The sequence below is a fragment of the Zonotrichia albicollis genome, chromosome 3, assembly GCF_047830755.1.
Source record: "Zonotrichia albicollis isolate bZonAlb1 chromosome 3, bZonAlb1.hap1, whole genome shotgun sequence".
Lineage (NCBI taxonomy): Eukaryota > Metazoa > Chordata > Aves > Passeriformes > Passerellidae > Zonotrichia > Zonotrichia albicollis.
In genome coordinates, this window is record NC_133821.1 from 64,402,139 (window position 1) to 64,425,354 (window position 23,216).

The following is a 23,216-nucleotide window of genomic DNA, read 5'->3' on the forward strand; positions in this document are numbered from 1 at the left end:
GGCAAAAGGACTTTTTCCGGGCGGTGCCGAAGTGACAGGGAAGCACACGAAGTTTCAGTGTGTTTCCAGGGGAAGCCTATGGAACAAGAAAGACTCCTTTCCTCTTCATAAACTGCAGTTTGAGTATACTAAAGTGTGGGGCCAAGGCTGGGCAGTTGATGATTTGGGAGAATGTATCGGATTGGGAAAGTCAGGTAGTGGGGAGGGGGGAAAGTAGTTTTTGTAAGGTTTTCAATTTTTTTTCTTTTCCTTATAGTCTTTCCCTATTTTCCTGTAGTTTAGGTAATAAAGTGTTCTTTATGTTTAAGTTGGAGCCTGTTTTGCTTATTCCTAGTCACATCTCACAGCAGACACCAGGGTGAAGCATTTTCATGGGGGGCACTGGCTCTGTGCCAGGCTCAAACCATGACATCCAGCAATAGAGTTTGCCTCCTGAAGAGTTCCCTTCATCTTTGTGCCTTTTTTAGGAGAAGGGGAAACCAGACATGTTTTTCCCTTGCTTTTGTTTATGTGTGTTCAGCTTAGAAAACTGTTTTAAGTCTTATATTTTCAGTCTTTCTTTTGCACTGCCTGAGGTAACTGTAAGGCCAGAAGCCACTGCTTTGTTAGGTTTTAGATCAGGCTTTCCACCAGCTAATCCACAAGCTTGAGTGCAGGGTTAGGTGCTCTGGAAAAGGTGGGCTGTGCATCCCTGTTTATCTGAGTCACTATTTAGCAGGTTTTTGTAGCAGATCCTCTTGAGGAGCAATGCTTTGCAAAATTGTTGCTGATGCAGTCTTATTGCCAAGGACTGAAAAACCAAACCTTTTTTTGTTATTATTTAACAAAATAAGGTTAAAAAGAGGGCTGAATAACAGAACCCCAGTGAGTGCTGTGCACTTGTAATTTTGTAGCATGTCTCCTCTTCTAGGGGTGACACCTAGTGACACATGAGGGCTCTGGAGCACCTTTAGAGGGCACATGGCAGGTCTGTAGCAGGCCTGTTCCAAACACAGGCTGATGGGTAAACAGCTCCCTGTTTTCTTGCAGGTCTGCTTGGGCACATGAAAGCAGAGCTTCATCCTGCTCTGGTGTAGTTTTACATGGTTTGAGATACAGAAGTCAAAGCAAAATGGAGGATTTCTCTCGGTGATGAGTGAATAGACAATAAACTAGAATGTGGCAGTCACTGCATCCTAACTGGAAAGTTAGTGGTGATGGCTGTCAAGAAAGAATAAATTTTGTACTGTAGTGTGCCCAAAATCAGCTGAAAATGGAATATTTGTACTCTACAATTAAGCAATGTAAATATTTCATTTATCTGGAAATGTGCATAGTGATTGGCAGCATATTTCAGGTTCATTGTGGTCCAGATTTTCACATCCATGTCAGTTTGTGTAAGGGATATGGGCAATTAGTGGTGATCAGGTTCAGGTTACCATGCATTAAACTACATCCCTGATCACATCAATGCTTAAACCTCAGTTAGGACTGTGCTATCAGTAAAATGAAGTTTTGTTTCAGCAAAGTTGTCTGTATGGAGAAATTTACATTTGTGTATTTCATAAAAAAGAGAGTAGAACTCTGACCTAATGGTGTCTCCTGTGCCAGTGTGGGTTTTGTGGCAGCACAGAGCTCTATCAGGCCATAACTGTGTGTACTGATGCTTTTAGCACATGAAAAAATAATGACGGACAAAGAGTTTTACTGAAGATAGGAGAAGTTGTTTTTGAGAGAGAAGTTGCTAATGCAAGATGTTCTTTTCACTCTAGGTTGTCTTATGAACTTGATTTTAATTTTTTTTTCCCCTTTTCCAGACATAGGAATTGGAGACCTTATTCCAGTGGATGTTAATCATCTAAATATTTGCAAGCCAAAGAAGAAGGATGCTTTCTTGTATCAACGTACACTGAAGTTCATTCAGGATGTTTTAGCCCCAGAACTGTGAGACTGAGGTTTTGCCATCCTTTCCTGCTTGTGTCCTGTGTTTGGTGTAACGCAGAAACTTCTAACATTTGTTAGGGGATCTGCAGAATTACAAGGGTGCTGTGTCAATAGTATCTGCTGCTGAATAATTTCTTGTATATCTTGAACTTTAGGCACCTGTCCAATTTCTTTTTCAAAATACATTCAAAACAAATACAAACTTGGCAAAAAGAAAGTGTGTGCCCAGGGTATCTTCTTTTAGCAAAAAAAAAAAAAAAAAAACAACCTAAGTTTGCTTTGAAAGCAGGTAAATATACACCTGGGATAAAGTCTTATAGACAGGATTAGAAGCAATTTAATGAGGTGGTTATTTGCTGTGTCAAAGGGGAGAAGCAGCATGTGGCTGCTGCAAAGTTTTGGTTTACTGTCCATGTTAGGGTAGCCTGACTGGAGCCTGAAAAATTAGTATTCAAGTGAATTAAGGTAGCACTTTGGCCTAGTGACCCAATTTTAGGAGGTTTTGTCATTTGCCTTTTCTTTTAATACATCAGCCAGATTGGTCAGCAGACACAGCATCTGTTTTTCTGCATGAGAAAGAGACAGGTTGGTAGCTTGCCTTGCTTAGAAAATTGTGGTTGTTTTAATGAAAATAAAAAAAAAAGAAATGTTCATCTTGTACATTTCCCTCCTAACCTTAGCAACTTGTGAGACTGCTTTCGTTAGGACTGTGTGTGTCTGGTCAGACAGGGCAGTTCTGTGCTTGTTCACATTGAGGGTGTGTTTGATGAGCTCAGCTCTTCTTCTTTGCTCTTGGGAGACTCCAAGAAGTTGGTACAGTCAAATCCCTGGCTCGTGTTACTCATACAGAAACTTTTCTGTAGCTGATTTAAAGAAGAGCATTGAAAATGCTCAGGTGGAGCACAACAGATGTAGGCCCTGACAAGAAAGCTGATGCTTACAGTTTGGAGCTGAGGTAGAAAAAGGTAAAGCAGGAAGAAAATCAGGTGATTTTAAGGCCTCACTGGAAATTACCACAAATGTTTTGGTTTCCTGGGGCCTGAATGTGTCTGCTGGTGTAGATACAGAGAAAACCAGCAGTGTCTTATTTGAGTTTAGGTTTGTTTATGTTTAGGATACCCTAACAGTACTGATGAGAAATCAGTATTTTTAGATGAAAAAATGGCAGTGCACAGTCACTTTTTTGAAGTCTTAAATAATTTGCACTGTGGCTAGAAGCAGCCTCATGTTATTGTGGTCTCTTTAGTCCCTTTCTTTACACCTGCATCCCTCTCTGAAAACAAACATGGGCTGTGTAGAGCTGTACTGCCTTTGCTGACCATTTGTTAAATGAGGTCTGTATTGATGACAGGCTTGAGGTGTCTCCTCATGCCACTCCTGTGAGATGGATCCAGTATTGGTGTCCTTCAAATGATGGCTCTGAAAGCTGCCAAGGATGTGGGGTGCACCTTGCAGTCCTGCATGGGCTTGGTGCTGTGGGCGCTGCAGTCCTGCCAGGCCCTGAGGGCAGCCCAGGAGGACACTGCAGCTCAAAATACACTTGAATTTATAGACTTGAATGCAGCTTTACACTGGAAATTGAGGGAACTGCAAAGTAAAATTCACAAGAGCAGTACAGAGACTGTACAGCGCTACACTGGCAAAAAGAGCATTTCCCCCCCTAACTGAGAGGTAGGTAAGAACACTGCATGGCAGTATTTTGTATAGAAAATGTAACAGAGATGTCATTATTCCTGAAGAGGTCTATATTTTTTACACTGGTTTAGACTTCAGAGTGTAAATATACTAGTACACTTTGTATGCACAGAATAGAGTATGTGGAATTCATGGTGAATAGACAAGACTTCTAATAACTGAATGCTTGTTTCATGTGACAAATCTATTAGTTTTAGTAGACTCCTTTGGCTTACACAGATTCAGATCAGTGACTTAAAACATTAATCTTAGCAAATGCAGCTATGTTTTGTAACTGGAATTCTTAAGGCAATGTTCTCCTTTTTGTAACTGTAACTTCTAAAACTAATATTTGGTGGGGGGTTGCTGGGTTTGGGGGTTTGGGTTTTATTTTTTTGGAATATACTAATGAAATGTGATTTAAAAATGTCTTGGATATGTCACAAAGTGTATTAAAGGTTAATGATCTGCCAGCTGAATACTCTGGACCATGTTCTTTTTTGCTAAAGATCTGCATATCTTTTAGTGCTTGTCTTGTGCTGGGAGAATGTGACATTACCCTTTGCTTGGGTAGGAGGCACAGTGCTGGGGGTGGCTGGTCTGGCACGTTTTGCCAAACTGAGCAGTTTGTCAGTTGTGCTTTGGATTTTGCAGCAGTGTCTTCTGAAGTGTGTACAGACATCAGTTTGAGGGCCAGCAGCTCTGTGGCTGAGCATTCATGTCTGCTTCCCATGAGGAATTGGATGCTTTTATGCTTCCTGGTGCCACACTAATTGAGAGTAGTGTCTTTGTGTAAATTCTCAGGTCTCAAAGTACTCTTAATGCCATCCAGTGGCTCAGCTGCAGGTGTGGCAGGCAGGTTGTGTGTGAGTTATCTGAGGAGATGATGTTTCATCTGCATTGTGGCATCCAAGAGGAAATGGTGAGATGGGAAGGGAAGGCTAAAATGGGTTGGTCAGTCCTCTTGCTGTCCAGCAGTCTGGTATAACTGTTGGTGTTTCTAGCAGTAACAGCAACCAAGTATTCAATTGCTGTGATTACAGTGCTGTGAACTGGCTTCTGCTGAGATTTGTGCTTCCTGATGCACAAAAGATGATGAAAAGTTTTCCATCTGGTGAAAATCCCAATTCTGGATGAAAAGGGAAAAGCAAAAATGTTGTTTTGTCAGAGTGAAAATTCTGACCAATTCTTCTTGGTTCTCTTTCTTTTGTTTGTTTCAGTGATAATCTCCCCAAAAAAGCTGAGTCAGGCAGTTGCTTTACCAGGGAGAGCCACTTACCCACCCCAAACACGACTGCAGCAGAGCCACCAGGGTGCCTGCTGCACCTTGAAGCTGCAGGACTGCAGCCATGGGCAAGCTCACGTGTGGTGTCTTGCCAAAGCCCCACATACTGAGGCAGACACTTGTAGACTTGTGTCTGGTAAACCACACCTGGCTTCACAGCTGCCATCAGCACTTTTTGCCAAGTGCTGGCTTCATGACCAAAAGCATGCCACAGGATAACCACTCCCTACAAGCATACAAATATGCCCCTGAAGAGTGAGTGACAGCTGTCCCTGAGGACACTGATTTCCATTGATTCTGTCCCAAAGAGGCTGGGCAGCTGAGCTGTGCTGTGATTCCCTGGTTGGGGACATCAGGTAGTAAGGGTTCAGGTTACTTGGCCTCTTTTTGCAGGTGGGGCCTGGCTTAATCCCAGATGAGAAGGAGAGAGTCACTGCCTCCTGCAGTCTGAGTTTTCCATACTGCTTTCCCAAACATGGAGCAAGTCTGGCTCTGCTTTTCTTCCTGTGACCATTGAAACTAGAACCAGATCACAAGCAGGTCACAAGCTCCTGCCTCTGAGAAAACACTTGGCTGGGACGTTGGGCACCAGTGTGGAAGGTAATTTATTGGGACAGGAGATTCCTCATTCTGTGCTGTAACCTTTTCAGCTGGACTGTCTGTCCCCTTGCCTTGATTTGCTGCGACTGAGCAATATCTCCTGTCACTGACAGCATAAAGCAGTGAGCTGCCGGGATTCATCCTGCAGTGGGCAGCTTGCCACAGACACAGACATCAGATAGAATGCTAAAGGCCACATCCGTCTCTTATTCAAGGAGAGTAATAAAGCAGATTTTATTTGACTTGTATAAATCCAGTTTAATTGGCTTTCCTGCTAACACTTTCATTAACATGTAAATTAGCTGTCCTAGAGCTGTTAATTATCTTTGCAGAAAATGTTGGATGTGATCATATACCGTACTCTTTCTTTTTTACTGCTAATGTTTCATACTGAGATGTGCCCATAAATATTCACTGTATTTTTTAAGAGGAGGACCAAGAGGCAAAGGCTTTGTGTCATCTTGTAGGGAAATGAGTGTCTTATATTATTCACCAGCCTGCAACCACGTTATGCTGGCACTCACAGGAGAAGCTTAGCACTGGGCTTTATGGGCTTGGCCTTTGAAGGTTCTGGGGGTTTTTTTGAAGTGTCTGGCAAACGAGAGAGCAGAGGAGGATGACAGGTGCTCAAAGGCAGCATCCTCTCTTACAGGATCTCTTGTGTTCAAAATCTGGCAGTGGCAGAGAACCAGGTAGGCATTGTGAGGAAGAAAATGGCTGCATTCCCAGTGTTCAGGAAGCTCAGAACAAGCTAATTAATTTTCCTGTAGAAAAAGGAAAAAAAACCTTAACTTTTTTAATACATCTTAAAAATTTTTTTGAAAATTAGTTGTTTTTTCAGCTTCACCACCTGCTTAAAAATGTTCTCGTTCCTTTATTAATGAAAGATCTTGATGCTTCTCTTAACAAGTTGCCAGGCCAAGTTGCAATGTGGTTATTAGCTGCCTGCTTTGCACAAGTGGCATCCATCGTGCACAGTTCTGCCCCACAGGCAAGGCAGAAAGGAGCAGCTCGCTCCTCACCTGCGCTGTGCAAACAGAAGACCGACGTGGCATTTGCTTGTGAAGAGAGTGGGAACAGGGACACAACTCCTGAACTGCTGAACTGCCTTTAGCATAAGACATGCCCATGCCAACACCTGTGACAGCAGCTGGTCTCAACCATTCCCATATTTCCTCGGGATCTGCACGGACAACGCACAAGCAGCCTATAGCATCTCTGCAGTGAAACAGCATTGGAAAACTACAGTCCCTTTTCAAAGTGTGCTGTTGGTCATGGGCTTGGGAACAAAAACCAGGGTGAGTTTTGGAAACTTGCAGCAGAGCAAAACCAGTGTTACTGCTGTTGTTATACTGGTGTACATTCCTCCTTGGGATGTTTGTTCCAGAATAACTGGCAGACAAACTCTTCGAAGTAAGGATGCTTTATTTCAAACAACAGAAATTGATTAAAATATATATTCCAAAGGAAAATGTTGGGGTTTTTTTAAATGTCTTTTTTTCCATACATCATTACATGTTCTTGCATATGATTTGTACTTGAAATGAAATAAAACATCTTAAGATGGATTAATAAAAAGAAATAACTTAGAATAAGGAAGTTTTCAGATGAGCTGTAGGTAATGTTAGGTTGTATGTACTTCATATACTTCCCTCCAGGGGCTGTGTCTTTAAATGTGAAAATGAAATGTAGCATGGACAGATGATCTATTTCATTAAATATAAAAAAGATTTTTTCTTAAAATTTTGCATCATAATTATGATTTCTTTTGGAACCCTAAGGGAGTAAAATTTTACAACTCTAAGTCAGTATTTGTTTTCTTTAAGGTATTTTTGTTTTGTTGTAAGACAAGCAGTTTGTTGAACCCGTCTGCCACTGCACTGCTGTCTTCATCATCACTAAATGTAACCCAGTGACTGAAATCTTTCACATTGGGCTGATTTAAACTTTCTGAAGTGTGTGCTGGAGAAGCAGCTGACGGTGCCTGTGTGGAAAGAGGGAAGGAAGAATGAATGTCCAGGTCCAGAAGATTGGTGTTCTCTGGAAAGGAGCCGGTATCCAGTTGTTGTGGATGCTGGCCTGCTGGTGCAGAAGGGCCCTGGAGCTTCCCCATCAGTTCTGCAGCACTGGGGGCCAAGGGCTGAGTTGTGCTGTTTGCAGGGCCGGCCGAGGCTGCGGGAGCCGAGCGAGCAGGGCCATGAGTCTGGGGGCAGGAGCCGGGGTTGTTGTTGTTGGAGTTGTACAGTGAGCCACTGAAAAGGGGGCTGTCACTGCCCTGGAGAACTTGGAGATGAAAAGCTGCAGGAGCCGACTTCTTCCTTCGTGGTGGCACCTTTGGGGCAAAGGGAGCGCTCTGGGGAGGCAGCACCATGGCCTCAGCTGTGCTTGCTGACAGGGGCTGCCTTTCACTGCTCCCCCTGCTCTCTGGAGGCTTCCCAGCTAGTGTTCTGGGTTTAGGGATTGGAGTGATCTTGGTTGGTCTAAGAATAGCTCCAGCATCTAGATGGGGCTCTAGCAAGCCAAAAGGAGACTGTGCTGTCTGTTGGTCGAATGGGTCTTCTGGAGACATGGCCTGAGGGGGAAATGGAAGAAGAAATGTGAGAACAAAAAAGGACCTTAAACTCTGAGTCACTACTGGTGCAAGTCTAATTGACAGCATTACTAAGAACAGCTGACAGTCCTGGAAGGAAAAAAAAAGCACTACAAAGAGGAGGCTTGAGAGCAAGTGCTCCACTGTACCTGCTGGGCTCTGGGCTCGTGCATTGCACCTTGCACTCACCCTCAGAGAGCTAGTGAAGGAGCAGGACCCTACAGCCTGTTTAGTCACAGCTCCTTCTGACCATGTCCCTTTGCAGGTTAGAATTTTTGCTCTGGGCCAAATTAACACAGTTCTGAGGAGTTATTTATTTGTTCCATTTCTCTGCTGACTAATATTACTTAAGCAAGATTGCATGGGGAGGCCCATCCATGCCTTTAGGTGTAGCTTATTTGGATAGATAAGGTTGAAGGGGAATTACCTTAAGCTAACCCAATAAATGCATTAAGGGCTGTGTCCTGTCTTACTGATGCTGGCAACTGAAGATAAAATAAGGTCTCAAAGTCCAGTCTAGCATACATCCCCCATTTAAAAGTATATAAATAACAAGCCCAACTTAGCCTAGGAGAGATTTCTCACACTCTGTGTGACTGAATGAAAGCATTTAAATTCTTTATTATTCTTGCAGAGTATTAAAAGATAATGTACAGGCTTTTTAATGCAAGCAAAATATTTAGTCAGTATCTCATGGTGGACATATCCCTTGCCACTTCTCCCTATGTGCTGTTAAGTTGCCTGCATTTGACTGTGGTAGAGGGGGATGGGGTAGAGGTTTTCCAGTACACACCTCCCATCTGACCTCCCTCAGATGGAGGAAGGAGTGGAATTCCAGGGCAGTCAACCTGAAATAGATCTATTCCTGCCGAAGCTCCCACATAACTAACACCAAAATAGCAATCCCTCTCAGCACCTTTCAAGAGTGACTTGGGAATGGTGACAACCTAAACAAACCATCCTCGGCATAGACTGTGCTGTCTGGGTTGGGGTTTTTGGTGAATCTGCTAAGGAAAGAGAGCACAAAGTCCATTATAGAGAAGGGGTGAATGCCTTTACCTAAGGAAGGTAAGGCAGGAGCCCTAACAATTTAGAAGAGAGCTTCTTTAGCAGAGATTCTGTCAAAGGAAGAATATAAATGCTATATTTGTCTTTCCTCTTGTGCTCAAACTGCTTTACAAATTAGATAATCATTTTAGCAGCTCTAGAGGTGAACTATTGTCTCCACTGTAGAGACTTGGCATACATTAAAACCTGAACACCTACAGCTTTGTATTTTTGAGAACATGAACTCTTGAGTAGACTCCAGAATTCAAACTGAAAGGCTGAATCCCATTACAAGGTGTGTAAGCAAAGCAAGAAAGGACACAGGACACAGAACTGATGAAGAAGCTGCCTCAAATCCTTACAGAGCAGACCACTCATGGTCAAAATTAAAGACTCTGATAAAGAACAAATGAGTCTTAAATCCTGACAAGGTTTAGACAAACCAGAAGAACAACAAGAGAATGGACTGACAAATAGAAAAGCTGCATATGGCTCTCTTTCCAATCTTTCTTGCATTTTTATGCCTTTGTGACTGTAATACACAAAATTATCCCAGCACCTGCTGACTTGACAGGACTTCCTGTCATTCACCCTGGTAAAAAACAACCAGTCATTCACCCTGGTTCCAACCTCCATCATTCACACCGTGTAATGGAGGCTGGGTGCATTTTGCTGCCACTCTCTTACATTTTCCCCCTTGGCTCCTGTCCTTTGCAGGGGCACTGGCTTCTTTGGAGTTGGAACTTTGGGTGGTGGGCGATGAGGCACAGGCACTGCTCCTGAAGCTGACTTTGTGATGCTGGGAAGAGCCTCAGGTTTGCAGGAAGTTTGGTTTCTGGCTGGAACAGGCTTTACTGCATCTTCCTGTACAGCTGAAAAGCAAAAGCAAATATGGCATCTCAGCCTGATCAGAACATAGATTTAAGATAATTTCTTTCACAACCATGTCTCCCAAAATGTTCATGCCTATAGGGCCAGCTCATGTTTTGGAACTAAGCACAGAGCTTTGCAATCCTGTAACATCTGTAAGAGGCTGTTAGGGGAAAACTTCCCTGTCTGAAATAATTTCATGCCAAACCAGCAGTGCTGTGCCACCATTTGGCCAGGTGGATAAAACACTGGCTGGGGGCTCAGGAGTACTGGGCTCAAGCTCTGAGCATTCCTTTTGCCATTAGCTGGAAAACCAAGTTAATGATACCAAGTGCATCTTGTAGAGTGTTTTAGAAAGAACTGTGAATGCCAACTGGTGGTACTGTACAAGGGACTGGAAGTGATGCTGACCAGAGTAGTTTTCTTACCCACACCAAATGAATCTGAATTTCAAAATCAATGGAGAATAAATCTGATTTCAATGAATACAATCTGCAATAATCCCATTTATTCAGAAATATCAAAAAGGCATCAAGATGCCTTTTTGATATTTCTGAATAAATGGGATTATTGCAGATGGTATTCATTGTAGGTATAAATGAAAAGGGGTGGTTTTCTTCTAAACTGAGAGCCTTGCAAACTCAGGTAGCCATTTTCATTCACAGCATCAGCAGAAAGACTGCATGCAACCCTGGGGGGTACATTCACAGTACCTAAGGTAGTTTTGTGCCCTAACTTGCCCTTGCAAGAAGCTCTCTTCTCCAGGGACTACACAGAGAGCCTAAACACAGAGTAGTCTTTTAGCTTAGCTATTCAAGCTGAAGTAGTGCAAGCTTTTATCTAGGTTACAGCTGTACTTGCTGTCCAAATGTGAACAGAATCCAGGTTATTCCTCCTAGAGCTGCATTTGCTCTGTAGTTCTGCTTGGAATAGTGAGCATTCAGTAAATAGAGCAGTAAATATCCTTTATGCAACTCTGAGCTAACACAGGCACCATCAGTTTAGTAAAGCTCCATCTTTATATTTTAATTTTTCTGACTAAATCTGGGCATAAATAACCCAAGGTTCTACTAGTAGCAGTTTCTACAACAAAAAATAAAATTTTAATAATTTTGAAAAAAGGTTAATATTATCAGAACTGACAGAGAATACCACATACGATTTTGCAAGAATGTATTCAGGTGAAATTCCCAATAGGAATATGTGCATCTGGGCTATGGTGAGATGAATACACCTACATTTTTCTTTATTTAAAGATTTTTAGAAGTCAGTTAGGAAGCTGTGCTTACCTCCTTTGGCCTCCATAAGACATCTAATAGCTTCTTCTGCTTCCTCAGCTGTGGTGGTTTTGATCTGCTTGACGTTGTAAGGTTTGCTTATTCCAGTCCGGACTTTGGGCTTAAAAAAAAAAAGAAGAAAATCATCTTGAGAAAACTGATTTTTCTTGTACACCTCTAATTTTACAGCTAAGCTCGTACACCTGTGAAATTCTGTTCTTGCAAATGGCTATTCAGTGATCTATAAATACTAAAGAAATGGGAATCTTTTAGCAAATGGTACATCTTTGCAGGCAGCTGACAAAAGCCCGGTGCCTGAGAGCCACAGCTGCTCCCTCAGCCATCCCTTGTTCAAGGCATTGGGATCCTCATCCAGCAAGGCAGGAGTGAAGAGGCATTTCCACATTCTGGTCTTGGTCTCCTCAGGGGACTAACAGCCTTGCTGGCAGTGGTCAAGACTTCTGCATTCTGGGCACTAGCATGGCTCACCAAAACAGAGGTGAGAAAAGAATTAAACCATATGATGATAGTGTTGAAAATTCAAGTTAGCATCTGTCAGAAAGCAGCAACAATGCCCTGGTCTTACACCACTCATTCTCTCTCTCCCTCTTTGGCCTTCCTAACTCCTGTTCATTTATTAATGTTTTTGTGCTGCCTAACAGGCCTACAGTTTAGTATTACAGTACAAGAAGTTATCTTGGCATTTGCAGCTCAGGCATGTGATGGACTTCCTTCCTGGTGTGACAGGTGCATCCTGCAGTGCTTCTCAGTGTGGATGGGAGGGAACAGGCCCGTGCCAAGGGGCCATGCTGGGCAGCAGGACTCACTGGCTGCTGAGGGGCTCCGGGAAGCAGCTTTGCTGTTGCCAGGATGGAGCAGGTGGAATGGCTTCCTGGAGAGAGGGAACCATCTGAGGGGGACTTTTTGCCTGATGTTCCAGCTGGAAAAGGAATAAAAAATGGCTTTTTACATTCAAGAGCCAGTACAAAATTTTATCTGCAATGGAGCAAAACCAATGTGCATTCCATCACCCTCTCAAAATCTTGAACTGTTTCAGGAAACAGTTTTGTAGTTAGTCTTTCTTTCATTTAATTAATTAGATAACCTCATCTGAGCATTAACATTGCATTCTAGGCACAGAAATACACATAGCAATGTTGGCACTTCTATGCAACAGATTCAAAAAGGAATGGGAATAATCCTAAAGAATCATCTTCTATCAGGTGAGCATCACAGAACTTCTAATTTGAGTCTGGAAAATGTACACAAGAGAGAGAATTTTGGGCTGCAAGAAAAACATGATGTATAGCTTGTCTAATACAGGAGGCAAAGGTGATTATGCTCATCTAGCAATTAGCTTTCATCCAGAAGTAGCCATAAAAACAGGAGCAGCACAGCTCTGGATGGCATCTCAGGGGGGCAGAGCTTAGGTAAAAACCATCACTTCCCCTTGTGCCTCGCTGAAAATCATAATCCACTTTGTATTTCTTTCATAAACATAAGAATTGCTTGGGAAGAAGAAAAGGACAAAAACTGTCCAAAATAAGTATTTTGTCAAAGGTTTTTAAAATTCTGATTACAATTAATTCAGAATCCAAAAAACTGCAAGAAAACACACAGTGACTGCAGAAGTCAGCAGGCATAAATACCAATTATCTTTATTGCCACAAACTGGCTGCTCAACTTACTAACCTGAGCTAGTATGAAACATATTGGCTATTCTATCCTTACTAAAGGCATTTCTTTTGTGGAGTGTCTGTCCTCCTGAAGACTAACTTCTCCCATTACTAATGGCAGTAATACTCAGGCTGAAACAGGCTGGGAAGCAAGTCCAAGTCCCTCGACAGCCTGACATTTCAGAACAAGGTATGACCTTCTTTGTCACCCAGACAGGGCAGGCTGAAGCTGTTCAGCTGGGGCCAGCACCACGTTAAAGAGAGTTCAACTCACCGGGAGGGGGAGGCCTCTGTGGTGGCTGCAGTGGCTGAGGCCGGGTAGGGATGGACAGAGACCTGCTGGGAATGCGGCGGCTGCGTTCCCCGCTGGCCTCCAGCTCCCGCTTCAAATCAGCGAGGTCTGCATCATCTAGGGACATTAGCAAGTGTCTGGGTTAGATACACACTGGGTGAGGCATGCCAGCTCTGAGAGATCAGGAGAGAGGTGACCATGAGTAGCAAGCCTCAGCCAGGTCTCTCAGCAACACCACAGCTCCATTCACATGTTTTGCTCTCCCCCAGTGTCTGCCTGCTCCCACTGCAGGAAACATCTCCCCTTTTGTCAAATGCTTTTCTCTCTCCTTTTCCACCATTTATTAGCTGTTTGCACCAACACAAAGAATGCCTGCATCGCATTCCAGGGTTATTGGGCACCTTGTTAGATTCTGAGATTTTCACAGCTAGACTTAGTGGCAACCTGCTCCCATTCAAACTGTCATGGCTAGTCATGGTGGATTCTTTGCTTTCCATCCCAAACACAGGAATTCCATTTGAGGATCAGGCACCTCTTCTTGCACAGGAGAACTGTTTTTATATCAGAGAAAAATCTGTCTGAACAGTTCAATCATGACATCTCTGCTTTCCAGCAACATCTCCTAAAAGGTACAGCTGCCTCAATCTGATGGCTCTTGGCTGCACCTTACATCACTACCTAATTACTCAGTCTTTCATCCCACCTAAGCCTTTCTGACAGCTGGAGAGGGGTGAAGTATGGATTGCTTTATTCTTCTCCATCTGCTATAGTGTGGACTTTGATTTCAGCCCTCTCACCCTGCCATGGCTGCCCAGCTATGCAGCTCTTGTTCTTTAGAGCTCCAAGATCCACTGGGTTTAGTTTTGTCCCTGTGTTTTGGAGAGATGGGGAAGGAATTATGCAGCAGCAGTCTCTTACACTTCAGGCATTTGTAAACAAACCCTTGTTTTTCGAAAGCTGTGCTCTGCAGGGGATCACGAGCTGCCTCACAGCTTCCTGCTCCCACTCAGCAGCAGATGGCAGCCACAGAGACACAGCCTCTGGTCTGCCCAGCCCGCCCTCCCGTGCTCTCTGCATTTTCAGTACTTCTAAGCTGCAGATTTGGGCTCATCAGCAGGATCCGAGGAGTCATGCAGGCACCTGGAGGCATGGTTTGAAGTTCTGGCAGTAGAACTGAACACAACAAAAGCCAGCCATTACCACTCAATTCCATCCCTGAAAGGCTGCTGGCAGGGACACCAGTTTCGTGAAGCTGTGCCCTTCCCTGGCCTCAGAAACACACACACACACACACACACTATTGTGCCTGTCACTGTTTTCTATCCGTGCCTACCACCAGCTACACAGTCATCATACCTTCAATTAGAAGGTATTCAGGCTGAATTGGGAGTTTATGGAGGAATCTGAAATTGCAGACACTTCAAGCTTAATTGAATATATAATATTTTGAGTTATGTGAGACCATGACCCCTCCCTGACCTCCTTCAAACTATACCCCATTACCTCTATTTACTTTGTGATATTTTTTGTGGAGAAGAGTTAGTGTGAGTGACAAGATTCACTGCAATTCTCTGTGGCTTAATGAATCATCACACAATAGGCCAGAGGTGATTTGAGGGCAAGGCACCCTATAATACAAAGTGATTGACTTCACAGTATTTAATAATGACTGATCACTCCTTTACTCAGGGATAGGCTTGTGGGTCTGGCCACACTGAACCCAGCCTATGACTCAAGGTGGGCAAGAAAGCCATAAATCACTCTGTTTGGAAAATCTGTCTGTGTAAGTGTATGAATTTTGTTTAATCTTTTTGAACTCTACTTCTGACTCAACCTTTGAGGGTATTAAAAGTTTTCATTTTTATGTCAGAAGACAAAGCACTTCTGAGAGAGTGCAGAATGACAGCTACTGAATCACTGCTGTCACAATCAGGTGTTTAAATACATATCCCAGCCTGTCAACGTTCGGCCACTCAAGCACGTCCTGATCACATCCCATTGTAAGACTGGCTTGGCTCGTTCCTGCCTCAGTTTTTATCAGTTTTCTCTCCACAGCTTTATCTTCTTTTTACCAAGTCACTTCACAATAATGTGCAAACAAGCCAGGTAACTGAGGAAAAAGGTTACACATTCATGAGGTACCTATAGAATTATTATATGTATATATATATTCCATGAACCTAGACTCCTTCATGAATAAATCAAATGGGAACAAAGGAGAAACTTCAGGCCTCTGAAATAATTTGAACACAGCAACCTCCCAGCTTACAGCTAACTCTTCTGCCACTGCTACTGCTCAAAGGACAGAGTTGAGCCCATCACTGAATCAGCAGGATTCTTCTGGTTTGATTTTGCTTTGGCCCTCACCAATAAGAAAATAGCATGCGATTTTTTTGTTGTATGTTCTGGTGCCAAACAACATCAAATGGATAAAAAGATTTAATTTCCTTTGTCTAGAAAGGCATTTTTCAGCTTTCCTGCCTTGCCCTATCCTAGAGAGGAGAATCATCATGAATTTTATCATTTGTATTGCTGTTATGCCTGAGGACCTCAACTACAGTCACTAACTCAAGGGGAGTTGAGCATGAATAGGTATTACAGGAGAAGCTAGAATGAAAATATAAACGAACAGGGAAATACAAATAACAGGAGAACAAACAACAATCCTTTAGGTCTTACCTTAAGGAAGGTGGATACTTTACCTTTATACAGGCGGGGGGTTTGTCCAGATTTGTTTGAAAGAGCTGTGGATGTACAGTGTGTATCTTCTGCTGTGTCTGCTGCTAGGTGTTGACACAGAGCGTCCTCTAAATAATCATCTTCATCCTCTATATCACCTGGATTAAAATATTAGATAACAAAGAATTAATAAGAAAATTCATTCTTTGTCTCTCTACACTCCCGATTAATTAATCTATACTCTCAGTTAATTTAATAATTTAATATATAGGTTGGGCAAGATTCTTGTGTAACCACACCACGAGTTTCATTACAATGTGTCTCTACAGGCAGCTGTATCATATATTGAATTTGCTAACATGTAACACTGAATTGACAGGATGATATAAGTAACAGTTCTATGCCCAGGCACAGTCAGGTCATGGCTTTAATTACAGTAGCCTTTTTAATAAGTGTGGCTTCATTACAAATTAAGGTACCACTGACACTATACTGTCCCACACTGACTCTGTGCAACTAAAGTCAGCAAAGCAATTTCTCACTACTTAGCTTAGAAGCATGTTGCTTACCTTCTGACTCATAGTCCAAACTTGAGAAGTCAAAATTTTCTTCCAGAAGGTGGGAGTTTGCCGTGGGGGACATGGGGACAATGCTGTCCCGTTTTCGTGCAATTTCCTCCTGAAGGCCCTTTAGCCAGTCCTTAGTCTTGGGCTGGATCTTCACTGTTCTGCCTCTAACCTAAGCACAGAAAGAACTGTTTCCCTTTGCCAAGAACCTTCAAAAAACAAGAACGCTTGAACAGAATAATCAAGTTCTGTCAGCCTGTTCAGAATCTTCTTACCCCCACAACCAAGTTTTCAGACTGTAAAAATATTCTTGAAAGAAAATGAGCTTCACAGCTCAAAAGCACTGCTGCTGCTTTTGGGAAACACTGGAGAAATAGGTGAAGCATCAAATATTGTCAAAATGACACTGGAATAGCAATATTGGCATGAGAGGGTGCTGGTTTTGAGTCAGCAGCTTTGAAACACACAAGAGTTTTGTATCTACTGCTACCTGTAAGGAGACTAACCAGAAAAATCTCATATGTGATGTACGTGGAAGGTGTATTTTCAAACACATTAGGACTTCAGCTGCTTATGTGTGTTGCTCTATGACATTTAGGGTGAAATGCAGACAAGCCAGCAGCTTTGACAGGAAAATCAGTTCAAAAGTTCCCAAGTCAGATTCCCAGCACCTTCACATACTGTGTGCACACAACTGTGTTTCAGTCTGTGCTTTAAATTACATCAATAGCAGGAGTCAAATTAGAAGATAAAACTGCAAATATGAAAGAAGAATGAGAGTTAAAATTCACTACTTCAGTATTAAGTTTACAGGGCAGTCACTAACAGTTTTTTCAACAGGGGGTCAATGATTTGTAGAGTATGTGTGCGGGAAGGAAAAGCAGGGGATGTCAAGGTAAACTCCTACTGCTAATGCTGGATTTGCCATGGAAGCCAATGAATCATGTTGTTACAGCTTAGCAGAAGGAGCCTATTTGATACTGAAGAAACAAAAATTCTCCAAACCACAATCATGAGGATTCTTTGGCAACAGTATGAAGTCACACAGAATGTCAGGAGAACTGCTTCAAGCAGCCACAACCATGAACAAGTCCCTGTGTTCTGCACAGGTGTCAGAGGCCAGATCCTAAGCACTGCTTGGGATCCATGAAAAGTCACCTCATGCCATCCTGACACTAAAGTACTGCATTAATAGACTCAGCAGATGTGAAAGTAAAGGACTTCATGAGCACTAACTCTTTGAAATAATGCTACTTGATTTAGGTAGAAACTCAAGTACTTCACTCTAAGCAACCACTTTTGAGAAATTTGTTATGAAATTATTATTATAGGTTTGAGAAAGGCTTACTTTGGCACCATCTATATCCATAACACGAAGAGCTGACTTGCTGTCTGCAAATGTCACCAGCATTTGACCTCCACAGATCCTAGTGAAAAAAGGCAGAGGAGAAAAAACATTTTATTTCACCATTGAATAAAATCCTTTGAAGGCTAGCATGATAGAAATCTACCATATAGATCTATATACAGGATACATATGCAATGCTATGCAGTTGGTCTTAGTTGTATTTTCCTTCACAATTCTATTTTTTGAGGAGGAACAGGTGGTCTGTGAATCCCAGCTGGGCTCCTTTTCTCTCCAATCCTCCCTTTTATGACCCCAGCACCCTGCCCTTTTCTGGATCACCCCTGGAACAGCAGGACAAACATCTCAGTAGCTGTTGGCAGGATACCCAGTCCAATAGCTACACTCCCTCTGGACTAACTTCTGTGGTTCTGCATATCCTACACCTCAGATGACATGTGATGTTCCCAGAGTTGTATTCCAACAAGATCTAAAGCAATTCAAAACAAAATACACCAAGAACAATCCACCAAAACATGTTCTTTTCTTGCTCCTTTCTTTTACAAGCAAGGTGGTGCTGTTTTTCCTGAACAGCTGCTTTGGAACCCTCAGCTTATATCATGCGATATAAAACTATACAATAACAGGTCATCAGCTTTCTCCACTAACAAATGAATCAAATAAACCTGAACAAGTTTTTGGCAGTGTTTCCCAGAGGTCACTGTTGGGTCTTTTGCCTGTATTTCTCAAAACAGAAGTCTCACAGCTGTGCTGGAGCCCTGTAGAGAATCAATCAGAATGAAATAAAGCTGCTCTGCCAGAAGGTATCACACTCTCCCTCTCAAACCCAGTGGGTGATAGCTCTGTGAGAAGCTGTACTGTTAACAAACAAGCAAAATGACCCCCAACAGGAAGGAGAGCCAGCCAGGAATTCCTGCCAAGTGTGAAAGAGTGGTGGAAGAGAGCAGACCCCCCCAGAGGAGGTGAAGCAGGGCCCAAGGATCCACCAGAAGCAGCAATGCTTGGAAATGAGGCCTGAATCTAAAGATGATGATTTACATCAAAGTCTCTGCTTTTATGGCATTGTACTGAATAAAATTATCTTCCAGTCAGACAAGAGACCTGCTGGATTACTTCTTTAAAAGGTTGTTGAGAGGTGTAAGATATTCAAAAACTTGCATTCAATTTCTAATGAAGAACTGAAAGTGCAGTAAAGGAATTCTACATACCCAATTTTCCAGTACAAAGTTAACTCTGTCAGGACAATAGGGATCTTCTAGTCTGTGGTTTTTAATAGATGCCATGCCATTTCACATGCCACACTCACCTGACCAGAACAACAGTGCCATAATCCTCAAACATCTGCATAAGCTCTGTACGCAAGTCTTCAGGAAATTCATTTTTCTCTTCAGGTGTTGGTGACAGCAGATTTACCACTACTGTGGCATCCAGTGGTCCCTGGAAAGATGACACTTCTCGGAAAACACTGTCACGGGCAGCTTCATTAACTTCCTGAACTTCCACTTCTACAATAGCTAACACTGGCCTACACAAAACAAAGGAAAAATACTTATTTAAAAATAAGAATTGCTTATATAAAATTAAAATCTATATAAAGAAGGAGAACAGGTAAGATTCATTTTTTCTGCAGTGGTTAACAACATGTCTTGAGCACTATTAACTATATTTCGTAGTCCTGCATTAGCTGAATGTAACTGAAGACACACCATAAGTGACTTGAAATAACAATTGTATGAAGCACTTATGGCAAACCTACAGACCAAAATTTCAGGATACTTCATTCATCATCAAACAGCTGTGGCCCCAAACATCTAAATATAATATGTTATTATTATATATTATATTATTAATATATATGGAAATATATGATTTTCTGTTAGACAAGGCCACATATCTTACAAAAACTAAGGACAAGGTGTTCTAGATGTATAATATGGTCATGTAGCAAATATGTGCCACTTCATTACACTAAAGCAGCCAACACTGCAAACTTGCTTCTTGAGCCATTTCTTACAAATTACTTCTCTGTGTGTTAGATTTGAATAAAATTGAGAGAGCTGGCTGAAAGAGTAGAACTCATCTCATCTCAGTGGGTGCAATCCACACTCTCTGATTTTCACCTGCATATACACACAGACCAGTGAGTGGGACAGCTGCTCTTACAACTGTGTCAAAATTGCTGCCTTCTACTTGCAATAGTCCTGGCTCTTGAATACACATTACCAGAACACATAAAAGCAACAACAGCAGGGCTAGAAAGGGATAACAGAGGGGAAAAATGTATAGAAAGCATTAACTATTTCCATAAGCATTGTGAATCATAATGCATTTCCATATGTCACAAAGATACAGCTATGCCCTTTTTCTAGCACAAACCTTAGGAAAGCAAAGCTGCTGACTGTAATTAAAAAGCAGCTTTTGGAGTCAAGTCTGCTGAAATAGAAAAGCATGTATAACAGTCATGTTTCACAGATCCCATCCTCAGGGTCCTACATAATGAGAGCACAGCAATGCCAGAGCCTTGACACAGAGAAACTGATTGCAAGAGGCATGTTCCTTCACTGCTAGGGGAATACAGAACAGTCCTGGCATGCAAGAGCACCACCAGAAGCACCCAGACAGCTACTGGGGGTCACTGAGCATTGCTAGGAGGAGCAAAATTGTAGCATTTCCACAAAGCATGCAAGGGGTGAGAGAAATATTCTGAATATAAGGGACCTTTCAAAGTGTATTTATCTCACAATTTGTTTCTCAGAAGTGAAGTAGAGAACAATTTTATTAAAGATAGGTCATTCACATCCCTAAAGAGAAGTCAATTATACAGATCAACCAGAAACACTGGTATTTGATTTTTCTACCTTTTCCCATTACTGTTTTTAAAGGAGGCACAGAAGCCCCACACTTGAGTACTTGAGTGAAGAGGCCAAACTCATCCCTGTGTGGCCTGGCTTACACCTCTTCAGGCCACACAGTCCCAACCTCCTCCTCTCCTGCAGCAAGCTGAGTGGAAATCCATCAGAGCAGCTTCCTTAGGTATCAGAGCTTTTTAAACCAAATAACAGAAAGCTCTGTTTTCTATACCTCTTGCTGCAACTTATCCAACCCTAGCTGCAATCACCGTGCAGGAAAAATAAATACATGACTTTAGATACTTGCCACTCTAGTATAAAACTCACCCTGAGAGGAAAAGACCCACGAAGCAGATACTGAACATGGAATAAAGGTGTAATTCCTGTTTCAATCAGACTTAGTCCCTTGCTCTGAAGGTGTAATTTAGCATGACACATTTTAATCTGGCACATTTTAAACTCTCTCTGATTATTTAGTTACCTGTGGTCGGACGCTTGCAGCTCTGCTCTCCCATAGTACATCAAGGCTCCAGGCGTCCAGGTATGCCTGACTTTAGTATCAGCACTCAGATCACTGTCCAGAAGATTAATCTCTCCAGCTATGCAGCACAAAACATAATTGAAAAGTCACTCAAATCCAGTTTTAGTAGCAGTTAAACACTATTTTATTAGGAAGCTCTCCATGGACCCTACTAGTGGGCGGTGGGAGTTCTTTAATTCTGGTACATATATCATTCAAAGAAGAGCTTGTATCCTACAAGATTTACAAATTAGTGACTAGAAAGAAAAAAAAAAAGAAAGGACTGAGAGTGAAACTGAGACAGCTGATCAGTAGAGTAAGAAACTGCAAAATTGTTGATCACAATGTCACCCAATTAATTATCTGTACAACAAGGGTTGATAGAGTCATATTAGTATTTTACCTCCTACCTCAACACTGAGCATAAAACCAGACATTGCACTTGGAAACTATTTTGTAAATCTGAGTATTAGACAGGGATTGGAGGAATAATACACAAGAGATATGAGAAACCAAACCCACGAAAATCCAACCTCCAGATTATTCCATTGCAACGCTTAAGGTACAGAAAGTGCTCCAGACATGACACTAGAGGTATTCTATTGTTGTTAGTAACAAGGAAGTTTTTGGGTCACTGTTTGACTGAATGGATAACTCTGTCCCTCTTTCCTGTGAAGCTGAAAATGAGTTAATATGGAATATGGCATTTCATCCTAGTCACTCACACTGGGGCTACACTTTCTTCTCATAAAGCAAGCAGTCATTTAGCCTATAGCAGCAACAAGATGCAACACAAAAAGAGCTGAGAGGCAGAAGAGCCTTGCCACCAGCAGTAAAGGAGAGGAACTCTGGCAGCAAACTAAGAAAGCTGTGCAGGGCTGAGAATGTACCAGTCAGTTATGGACCCATGTGAGCCAGCTGGGGCAGACCTACACAAGAGGGCTGTTTTAACTTCCTTATTATATCTCATACAGCTTTTCTTCCCTGGACTGCATCTCTATCAATGGTTTAGGCTCCTCATTTTAATTGGTTTTTCATTCCTTAGATAAGAGGGAATAACTGTATCATGATGACATGCACTCTTTCACTGCCCCAGTTTTGCTTTGTAGTTTTTACACTTAACATAGTCATGGTATGACTTAGATTCCAAGCAGAAATTTCCAGGCATGTGAAAAACCACATCTGCAGGCACAGATCAAATTAACTCTCCAGCAATTACACTCCTAATATGAATTTATTCAAATTTTAGAAACACTGGGGGATAGACATTCCTGCAGACTAAGAGAATGATTATGAGAACTATCTCGATATGCAAAGAAATACTTTTTATTTCTTAACTGCAACTTTTGAATAACAAGTGAAAATGGCCTTTCTGTTGTGTTGGCCACTCATGAATTCAAAGTACTTTATCAGGACTAATGAATGAAACCTCCCCAATTCTATAAACTAGAAGAAATACTCCTAAGAATTACAGTACAGAAGAAATTACAGAAAACTGTTTCTACATCTACTGAGAAGTGCAGTTTTAACTATCTAGCCATTATAACACAGAAACTTCATGTGGACTAATGATTCTGTTGAAAAACTACAGAATTATTTCTGTACTACTACAGCTGGGCTGTTTTCAGTTCCTTAGTGAGCTCCCAGCACCTGCAGCATAAAGCCTTTGTTCACACACCCCCAAGAAAAAAGGGCCTTCTCTATCTCTGGCACTTAATCCAGTGAAGCTGAAAGAACATCTGCTTGAGTAAAGCACCATTCAGTAGGTTAAGCCCCCTTTAATGGGTTCTAGGTGAATTCTAACACAACTTTCAGATAAAGAAGGATTCTACACACCTGTTTTTTCAAAGGGCAGTTTCTTCCTCCACCAAAGCACTCTGTCAGTCCATGCTGGGGTTCTGCACTTATCACTTGTATCATAAGCCTCCGAGCCAACGTCGTATTTATATGTTGGTCCAAAATTAATAGTCCCTTCATGGAAGTCTTTAAAAATCTAATTAAA

The 23,216-nt window shown here is 42.1% G+C and overlaps 2 protein-coding genes across 6 annotated transcripts in view; one reads left to right on the top strand and one right to left on the bottom strand.

Annotated features, from left to right (window-relative positions):
* The window catches only part of SERAC1 (serine active site containing 1), a 24,894-nt gene extending 22,704 nt beyond the window's left edge, over positions 1 to 2,190 (top strand). The window contains exon 17 of the mRNA XM_005490240.4: positions 1,797 to 2,190. Within this exon, the coding sequence (XP_005490297.1) occupies positions 1,797 to 1,927 (131 nt within the window). The 3' untranslated portion in view covers positions 1,928 to 2,190. The remainder of the gene's footprint in view (positions 1 to 1,796) is intronic.
* Positions 2,191 to 2,746: 556 nt separating this feature from the next.
* SYNJ2 (synaptojanin 2) overlaps positions 2,747 to 23,216 on the bottom strand; it is a 69,457-nt gene continuing 48,987 nt past the window's right edge. For 4 of the 5 annotated variants that reach the window (XM_026795410.2, XM_005490239.4, XM_074537678.1 and 1 more), the window contains 11 exons: positions 23,051 to 23,207; positions 21,176 to 21,293; positions 19,152 to 19,370; positions 17,828 to 17,906; positions 16,483 to 16,651; positions 15,937 to 16,071; positions 13,217 to 13,351; positions 12,094 to 12,206; positions 11,279 to 11,387; positions 9,807 to 9,991; positions 2,747 to 8,054 (listed from right to left, as the gene is read on the bottom strand). In XM_026795410.2, the coding sequence (XP_026651211.2) occupies positions 7,275 to 8,054; positions 9,807 to 9,991; positions 11,279 to 11,387; positions 12,094 to 12,206; positions 13,217 to 13,351; positions 15,937 to 16,071; positions 16,483 to 16,651; positions 17,828 to 17,906; positions 19,152 to 19,370; positions 21,176 to 21,293; positions 23,051 to 23,207 (2,199 nt within the window). In that variant the 3' untranslated portion in view covers positions 2,747 to 7,274. The remainder of the gene's footprint in view (positions 8,055 to 9,806; positions 9,992 to 11,278; positions 11,388 to 12,093; positions 12,207 to 13,216; positions 13,352 to 15,936; positions 16,072 to 16,482; positions 16,652 to 17,827; positions 17,907 to 19,151; positions 19,371 to 21,175; positions 21,294 to 23,050; positions 23,208 to 23,216) is intronic. The other variant, XM_074537677.1, reaches the window with a different exon arrangement.